This window comes from Thunnus albacares, chromosome 14, assembly GCF_914725855.1.
Source record: "Thunnus albacares chromosome 14, fThuAlb1.1, whole genome shotgun sequence".
In the NCBI taxonomy this organism is placed as follows: domain Eukaryota; kingdom Metazoa; phylum Chordata; class Actinopteri; order Scombriformes; family Scombridae; genus Thunnus; species Thunnus albacares.
In genome coordinates, this window is record NC_058119.1 from 20,636,534 (window position 1) to 20,646,404 (window position 9,871).

Here is a 9,871-nt window from a genome sequence, read left to right on the forward strand (position 1 = left end):
GAACCCATGAGGTGCAAGAATTACAGACTGTCACATATAGAGGCTGTCATCCTGATTCACCCATAACTAAGACAGCATTTACAGAACTTTAGTATGTTTTCTCTGCTGTCGGGGCACCTTGGAGGGCACTTTCACAGTAATTTTTTGTCCTCGGACCTGTGCAATCTAATGCAATCTGATACACCGCTACCACCCACTATGACATCAATAATAAACCTAAAGTAGAATTATTACCTTTCTGACAACATCAACAAAATCCGAAAATGTGTAAGCTTTGTAAAAGTAGAATTTATGGCAGAGCTGTTTTTTAGCTGTATTACATTTCACAGGTGTTCCTCATAAAGTGCTCAGTGAGTAAATGTTTATATACAATACGTGAAGTTGAACTCAGTCTGCTCTTGATGTGAATTACAGCTTCCTCTGTGGGATACGTCCCACCATCCTGACGTCAGCTGGATGTGTGATTTCCCTACCCATCCCATCCTCAAACTCAGACTCACATATCCGCTCTTCAGCAGCGACTGGAGGTGAGTTACACACCACAGCATGGAGAAACTTACTGTATGCAATTAGCACTATAACAGCTATAAGTGTATGTTTGTGTGTGTTTCTGCAGTTAATGTCTGTAGTCTGTAAAAGGAACAGAAAACCCACCCTGGTGTACAATATCATATTGCATATAGCTTGCACATTCCTGTGTCTGTGTTATGTAATAGAAAAATTCTCGCAAACTTATTCAGATAGAAAACTTTAAAATGTAAATGCTGAATTGCATGATGCAGCCCCTTTATTTGAATGTAGATGTCATTTGTCATCTTACTGTAAATCTCAAAGGGCTACCTTCAACCCTGACTCATAAAACTGATTCTGGAGCCAGAGATAGTGACTCATAGCTAAGCCAGACATGTGGTCTGAGACTCACTGACATTTATCTCAATAAGAGGAGAGTCTGACAGTCAGCCAAGACACAGAAAGAAGGGGTATTTTCTTGTCCTGTATGATTCAGACTCTTATCGCACAAGCAGGGGTGGAGTGAAAATGTTGGTGCTTGCAGAAAAAGCAAATCCTGCAAATGTCACTCTGCTTTTTTGTCTGTCATCTTCTCTGTGGGGTTAGGCTTGATCTGGCAATGATACTTGTATGCTGTCATTCAGTGTCTGTTTTAATGATGGTCAAAATCCCCCTTTGCTCTCTCCATCTGTTGGCATAACAACACACATCATCATTTTACTGCTGATGTTGGTGGTGAAGCTATACAGGTTGTTTCAATAGAAACAACCTGCAAAGAGTAGAAGCAGTTAATTTTTTTTTGGAACAAGACTCAACAAACTTTTGATTATAAACACAGAGTCTCATCTTGGATTCCTCTCAGTGCTACTTGGCTGCATTTGCTTCATTTCTGACGTCTTCTGCAGCGTCAAGAAAAACATTTTCTGTAAGGTTGAGTGTTGCTTGTTAAATGTTAAATGTCTGGGAAGGCTTGACTAAAATAGTTTTTGTCAAAAACAGATGTTATCAAATAAATAGTTATGGGAAAACAGCTGGACACTGTAGTTTTTAGCATATGTTACTCAAACAGGAGTTAATAATGTATTTTTTTCTGGCACTATTTTCAGCTGCAGATTTGGTTTGCTAGCAAGTGTTTACAGCACCAGGATGTGTATGCGGGATTGACTCAAACTTGTGACCATAAGTAAAAAAATCAGCTTTCGGCTAAACACACAAAACTTGTTACTATGATCAATTAATTGTTAGTTTTGGTATTTTCAAGCCTGTCTTAAAACAATAGTCAAGTGCACAAATGAACATTTAAATAGGTTTTTCTTGCCATAATCATTCCCCCTGTTCATACTGACCATTAGAAGATCCCTTCATAATGTACATTTCTACTTCTGTGCAAAAATATTTAAAAGTTTATCTGAAGCTAATATGAAGCTTCAGCCGTCCAAATGAGTCAAATAAAGTAGATATCTTTCAACTTTACAGTCTAGTGATGGCAGTTTAAATTACAAAATCCTCTTTTTGTTACTATACTTGCAACCACAGAAACACTGTCCGAGGAAACACAAAGAGGGAATCTGAACTGTAAATGACTGACTCAGACTGCTGAAGCCTCATTTAAACTTGAGATACATTTTTAAATGCATTTTTGCACAAAATGACTGTGTGGACACACTGTGGATTTTGCACAAGTGCACATTGTAAGTGCATTTGAAAGGCATATTTTAATAGCCAGTATGAACAGGAGGAATGATTACAGTGAGGAAAACCTCTTTCTGTGTTAATATGGGCACCTGGCTGTTGTTTTAAGACAGACTTGAAACATTATGAATGTGTCCTTTAAGCATATTTGACCACCTTATGTACACAACTCAGCTTATTTTAATTACTAAAAATAGTTAACGGGGTCGCTGTTGTGGCTCAGGAGGTAAAGTAGCTCCTCTTGTCCTGAAGTTGAAGCATCCTGTGTGTGGGTGGATGATATGCAAATCATATATAAATATTGTATATAAATGTAGCAATTTACCAGCCATTTACCATCATTTCTTCATAAAGTATTTTTTTCTTCTTTGAGGTAGTTTTAGCAAGCTAGCAAAATGCAGAAAAGTACCTAACCCTGAAAGGCCTCTCAGTGACCTGCTGGTGGATCAGCAAGAACAAACTCACACAGTACAGCCAAACTTTTTTTCAAACCCACAAAACTGCGTTTTAAATTCTAGTGAACACCCCAAAGTTTCCAAAGATACCACATATGCCAGGTTGTAATTAGTATAACAAGATGATTGAAAAATGATGGATTGGTGCAGCCATAAAAAAACATGGAGGTTTGAATATTTCACTCAAACAACATTAAGCTTCCTTGAGGAGAGAAAGGATGATAGTGCTAGACAATGTGGAATGTTGTTTTCAACTATAAGGGGGGAAAAAAGGTATAAAACAAGATGTTAAATATACTGAAGATGATAACTCACAAGGGAGTTATCCCAATCAAGAATTTGTTCCTGTTAAATTTCACTCAAAGCCAAAGGAAGAATGTAGTGGTCAGCTCTGTCCCAGCTTTCTTGAGTCAGAAATTCATTTTCCCAGCCCGATATTATTGCCAAACCAGGAAATCTACCCAGACCTTTGTAAAAGAGCCAAGATTTCAAAACAATGTTTTCCCTGGAATTGTAAAGCGAGCTCCACAGTTATAATTTTCTAAGTATGTGGGTGTGTGTAGTTCATGTGAAATTTAATGTGGGCTCCCAGTGCCAAACAATGTACTCCTAACTGCAGTGCAGGAACAACACACCCATCTCTGACAGAGAAAGTCACTGTGCGTGTGTGTGTGTGTGTGTATGTGTGTGTTTGTGTGTGTGTGTGTGTGTGTGGGAGTGTGTGTGGGTGTGTATGTGTGTGTGCATTTGAGACTGAATAGTGATCCAAACCAGCTGTCCGCTTCGTTTGTGTAATAACATACTTAATGGATGAAGAATTCACCAAGGAATAACCTCACAGCATTTTACTCAAATGAAGAATGTCCTGTGTGGAAGTTGACCTGAACATTCATTCAATCATGCTGGGTTTAACCATTAGTTGGACATTTGCCACAGAAATGTGAAGAATAGCTGATGTCAAGCAAACTTTATTTTCCAGTATCAAGCTAATTATATTATGGTCTGATGTACAACAGACCACAGCCAAATGGAACATGTTCACACCCGCTCCCTGGGGCTTGTCAGAAGTTGTTGTTATGGATCATTAACTGTGCTGAACATCATCCTCGATATATATTGGCTAATTTTGTTGTAAACAAGAGTGATGAAGGGTCAGACATCAACATAGAGTCCCCACATTTCACAGACGAGAGGAACCAAGACAAGTTTATCGTCACCTTATATCACTAATCAATATTTTTGATTACTATAATGTATCAAATGATAAAATTTCAAATTATCACCTGACTTTGTGGCTCCTCCTAGTGGCCGTGGGTGGCATTGCACTTTAAGGTACTTCTGCATTGCTTCAGCCTCAAGTCATCGTTGTTACCGATTGATTTCAGCTCATTGTTTAGCTGTCTGGCCTGCACCTTTACTTTTCGGCTGCAGCAGGCAGTTAAAACCCCACTATACGCTACCTGCTCAGCACTAAACGGCAAACAGACTCAGTTAGTGACTAGCTGTTGAACATAGTGGAGCATTTAGCTGCTAATGAGCCAGATATTTCCCTCAGGAGACCCAAAACAGAGCTAAAATGAGAATGAATATTGGACTTACATTCAACAGGTGGCCAGAAACACAACTCGAAGTGAATGATAATGTTGCTCCATAACCAGTGTTGGAGGAAGTTTACTTTACTGAAGTAAAAGTACCAATAAAGCAATGTAAAAATGCGCCATTACAGGGCCCCTTCAAATTGTCCCCAGATGAAGCTGAGGGGTCTTGAGATGATTTACGGGAGATGAAAGAAGACAAAACAAAGTTCTGATTCACAAATCTGCTTTCAGTTTTTGGAATTTTTCTCTACTCTATGATTTTTTGTGAGACGTCAAAAGCCAAAAAGGTTGGAAACCACTGGTTTCATCTTTAACAATGTGTTGTACTTTAAAAGCTTATTATATTATCCATTGTGTCAAATCTTCATCTGAAAAGTAACTAAAGCTGTCAAATAAATGTAGTGGAGTAAAAAGTAAAATATTTCTCTCTGAAATGTAGTGGAGTGGAAGTATAAAGTAGCATAAAATAGAAGTACTCAAATAAAGTACCTCAAAACTGTACTTAACTACAGTACTTGAGTAAATGTACTTATTACTTTCTGCCACTGTCCATAACTGCTGGTTGTGTAAATAAGCAACTGTTTGCTAACACGTTCATCATATCAACTTTAAAGTTGATGATATGTCAAGTTGTGTTTTACATCTTCTTTCTGATGACCCCAAGTGACCAAATAATCAGTTTTTCAGCTATTGTGCTAGCATGTTATCATTCACTACTCAGCAGGAGTCATAGACCAAACTACTGGTCAAAAAACAAAATCCGAGCTGATGATGGCACTCGATGAAAAGTCAGGGAATCACAAAGTCAACAGGATTCATCCTCTGGGGACCATGAATGTATGAACAGAAATTTGTGGCAATAGTTGTTGAGATATATCAGCCTGGACCAAACTGGTGGACATCGCCATCCCTGGAGCCACGCTGCTAGCATGGCTAAACACTTTTTTTTACACAGAGAGCCTGATGAATGAATGTGTTAAAATTCAGTTGTGCATCAGAGAGCCTCACATCACAACAGGCAGCCTGAACTAATGATGCCAAATTCTGTCTGTGTGTACCACAGTGTCCCTCATAGAGCTGGAAGTTTCGTCCAGTATAAAACCTTTTATGGTCTTGCCATGGACAAATGACACATATCTAAGATACTGCCAAGAAAAAGCCACTGATAATAGCTTAATCCAGTCCCAGCTCTCTGGGTTCTCAAAGTAGATTGAAGCATGGCTGCAAAAATAAACGAAAGTAATTTACAGAACTTCATGTCCATTTCCACATTCTCAACCCAGACACACATGAAGTGGACTTCTGTATTTGCAGCTGTGGCTGACGTGACAAAACAATAAAATGATTAATGTGTGTGTGTGTGTGTGCCCAGTAATCTTCCAGATTTCCTAATTTATTTGTTTTTTGTTCTCTGCCTCTTTTGCTGTTTGACTTTCTTCATCTCTGTGTTATTCTTTCCGTCTTCATCATTCAAAATGAAAACACAATCTAAGCTGTAAAAGCCAAATTGGTGCCAAAGTTGGAAGTGTGATGTTGCTTTCACTGGTACATTTTCTCAAGCATTTGCACTTGTTGTGCAATTTTTAGGTCTTCACTTGAGTATTTGAGACTGTATTTCCAAGAATCTATTTGTTGTATTTTTCCATAACATATTATCTCCTAATAAAATATGATGCAGAGTTACAAACTGGATATAAAGTTAATAAAAATACATTTCACCTCCATCAGCTCCAACGTTTAAATGCTACTTAAACATGAATGCATTAATATTATATTGTTTAATAATGTAATATGATAACATTACACTCCGAGAGGGGCTATTCTGCACAATGAGTACTTTACTTTTGATACTTTAAGTTCATTTTGCAGCTAAAACTTTTGTACTCTTACTTAAGAGAGAAGTATTTTTACATTGTGGTATTTTTTACTTAGGTAAAGGATTTAAGTACTTCTTCCATTACTGGTTGCTTTTGCACCCAGGACAAAATCAACATACTGTACATGCAGTGTGGTGAAAGCTAGCTGATGTTTTGTTTTCTGTCTTTACTTCCTCACTTACTTTTCTATCCTGATGTTGAATGTGTCTCTGTTCTCTTTTTTCTAGGCTCAGGTTCTTGAACACCTCCCACCGTCACACAGCATGCTACCCGAGCCTCTCCTCTAGAAGTGATGCCTGCTTTCAGCCCCCCTACACCTCTGCTGTGTGTCCTGCTGTGTGTGTCAGTAGCTCTGCAGCGCTCTGACCTGCGCCTGGCCTACGTGACCCACAACAGCTTTTTCTACTACTCCTGCAGCCAGAATCCGCAACCTTGCAGCGTCTCATCACTAACAGACTGCAGATGCAAGGACATCCAGCTTGCCATGCTGCACCGCCCCCAGTCACACTCATCTCCTGTTTTCCGGATGAGGCGTTTAACTGTTTGGTACACGTCGCCTTCAAACACGGCACGTCTGCTCAACAACTCCGAGGTGAGGCATCTCACTCTGGTCCATTGTGGTCCTGGGGGATCCAGAGAGAAAACATTTCACGGCTCAGTTCCACAGGAGGGACATTTTGCTGTGCAACACCTGGAGAGGCTGACAGTGGTAAACCTGTCGCAGAAGCCAGTTCCAGATGCAAACTGGGCCAAAAACACAGACTCAAATATTGATCCAGAGAGGGATTATGGTGCTCACTTAGACACAAACAGATACAGCAGGGACAGAGACACAAACCTGGACCTGATTGCAGACATAAACAGAAATTCAGAAGCCCCGTCCTTGGCTTGGTTCTCACCCCAGATCCAAGACATCTTCCTGGGCAGGGAGCTCGGAGCGGCATATCATGAACAGGCCAGACTGGGAATCATCCACAGCTCTGTGCTGGAGTTGGAAGCAGCGGTCAAAGTCTACACGGTCCAGACACACATAGACAGCGACGGAGTACTACCCTTTCCTGACCTCCACCTGCCCAAGTTACCAGAGACATCTGTCATATATGTCAGTTTTGTGTACTGACACAAAGGGGAAACAACAAGAGGAAGATGATCCAGGATACCTGAATTTTGGTTAGAGAATAATCCCTTTATCCTTTTAAAATGGGATGTAAAATGGTTAATAGTTTATAGATTATGTTGCCTTTTGTTTATACAGGCTCACATTCTGGAGGAAAAACAAAACAAATCTTTTTAATACAGTACCAAGCAAAAGTTTTAAGACATTTTTAGAAGTTCATATTAAAGCTGTAAGTTCAATACTTGAAAAGATGCGATACGATACGATACGATACGATACGATATGATGCGATACGATACGATACGATACGGTACGGTACGATGCGATGCAATGCGATACGATTTGGTTTGCTAACAAGTATGAGCATGCTCTTGTCGTGAGCTACTTGAAAGGAGTGTGTCTTGAGTCGGGCAATAATCTGCACAAATTCGGATTTGATTGTAAAGTTTAGTTTTAAGTTTCACATATAGGCTGCTGAACAGGCCGTACTGCAATACAGCATTGCAGTACGGCCTCTGAATAACTGATTTAAAAAAAAAAAACAGAAAAGTAATCTGGCTACTGGCTCCAAAAGATTTGAGTCTATGCAGAAAGTAAATGTATTGTTGTATCTTCTTACAAATAAATTCAATATGAGGAGTCCATGATAGGGTGGTGTTATGATAGATGTTTTATAGGTTTATTACTTATAAAACATTGTAACAGTGAACACAACATTATGAAACCAGTATTTATAATATAAATATATATAAATAGGTATTTTATCTAGCCTATTTCAAATACAAAACTGCAGTAATTTGTGTGTATTTTTAAAAAAATAAGTCTTACAATATAACAGTTAAACGTTCTTGAATAGAGATGTAGACAAAATTTAATGTGTTTGGGAGATTTTCTATATCTTTTCACTTCCAATACCACAGTTTCTTGCCCAGTAGCTTTAATCATTCCCATGGACTAAAACGTTGAACTAATGAGAGACTCTCTGTTCTCTGCCCACCAGTCCTGTCCAGTTGAAATGTTCTTTCTTTCTAGATCTTCTTTGCTCTGAATCAAGGGTGTAATCCTCAAAACGAAATGGAAAATTGTGTTCAAACAAAGTGGAATTTACTTCAATCCTCTGTTAACCAGCTGAGCTTTTATTCTTATTCTCCTCTGTTCAACGAAGATATAAAACGTGAGCTTCCACCATGAAGTGTTTCCAACAAAAGCTCTGATCCGGTTACTGAATCCGCACTGATTGTAGGATTCTAGTGGAAATTATACTTTTGTAAATTCCTTTCAGCTTTTCATAACGACACACTTGTCAGAAATTAAGATGCAATGATTCATCAGACATCAGAAACCCTTCAAAAGTCCTTAAATTGAATTATAAATCAAGACTTTGATCAAGAATTTAATCTGCAGTTGTGTTTGGGTTCAAACATTAGAGTTAAAATTTTGTTGCATAATATTTTCTCACTTAACACAGCAAGTTTTAAGGTTGTTCAGTTTTAACTTTGACACTCTCACATTTCTACCTTTACTAACAAACAGGGTTTACTTGCAACCCCAAAATTTCAGCACTAGAAGGAGGATATTGTGCTAATTAAAGAAGCCTCAGTCCCTACAAGTCTGTTTTCTTCTACAGCTGAGTTTGACCTCTGACCTCCATGTGAGGGGAAGTACAGACTTTCTCTTCTGGGATCAATAAATGATATAGTTACTGGTGTTGACATTGTTAATAGAACAAACGGTATGCCAAATAAATGTGAAATGCATGTTTGCCTCCAAAGTGGAACCACAAGATGGCAGCAGATACACATGAGTGAAAGAGGGAGACGTGAGCTGAAACGCTGAGGAGCAGCGCGGACTGACAACATGAGGAGACAAAAAGGTGTTTTTTTAAAAAGTTAGCTACAAGTCTTAAAGAATCCAGTAAACCTTAAATTTAACACATATGTCATGATACATCTCAGCACTTTAAAAACTTGTTAGGAATGTTTTTTTTAGGACAAAGATAGGCTTTAATAATATTAAAGTATTATCTAATATTTATTTGTTGATTTTTTTTTTTAAATTGACAGTATTATTGCTTGTATTTGACAGCAACAAAAACCCAAATAAATGATTTACTTATCACTCCTGGCTTGTGAATTTATATATATATATATATGTAGTTTCTGTACTGTAAATCATCAACAATCACCACCAAGAGTCAGACACATAAAATCAGAATTAAAGAGTATTGTGGCAAAAAAATATGTGCCCATTGTGTACATGATGAGGCAGCAGTATGTTTAATATTGTAGCCCACACCTTGCTTATATATGTAATATGTACAATATGAGGCATAAAGGCTTTGCACAGGTCTGTATTGGGGAAAAACCTACTGTCCTATTTTAAAGGTTCAGTCTCAAACAGTCATGAAGGGTTCATTTTATTTAATAGTTTTTTCGTTGTTAAATGGATATTTGTTTGACATTATTGGTCATTAGGCCATGAGCTACAGCTGCATTTGGCAGCTAAAACCTCGCGTGTCTATGGTTACATTTGTCAATTTGATAATGACTGCAGCCCTACTTAAAGACGCGTGCGTATGTGCGCGTGCACAATGTGTGTATATGTGTTTGTGTGTGTGTGTGT

The 9,871-nt window shown here is 38.4% G+C and overlaps 1 protein-coding gene across 1 annotated transcript; it reads left to right on the forward strand.

Annotated features, from left to right (window-relative positions):
• The first annotated feature begins 462 nt into the window (after window positions 1–462).
• Window positions 463–9,367, forward strand: si:ch73-52p7.1 (uncharacterized protein LOC100321084 homolog). Its single transcript, XM_044372937.1, has 2 exons — window positions 463–527; window positions 6,360–9,367. Exon 2 carries the CDS (start codon window positions 6,425–6,427, stop codon window positions 7,250–7,252), a length of 828 nt encoding a protein of 275 aa, XP_044228872.1. The 5' UTR covers window positions 463–527; window positions 6,360–6,424; the 3' UTR covers window positions 7,253–9,367.
• The last annotated feature ends 504 nt before the right edge of the window (window positions 9,368–9,871 follow it).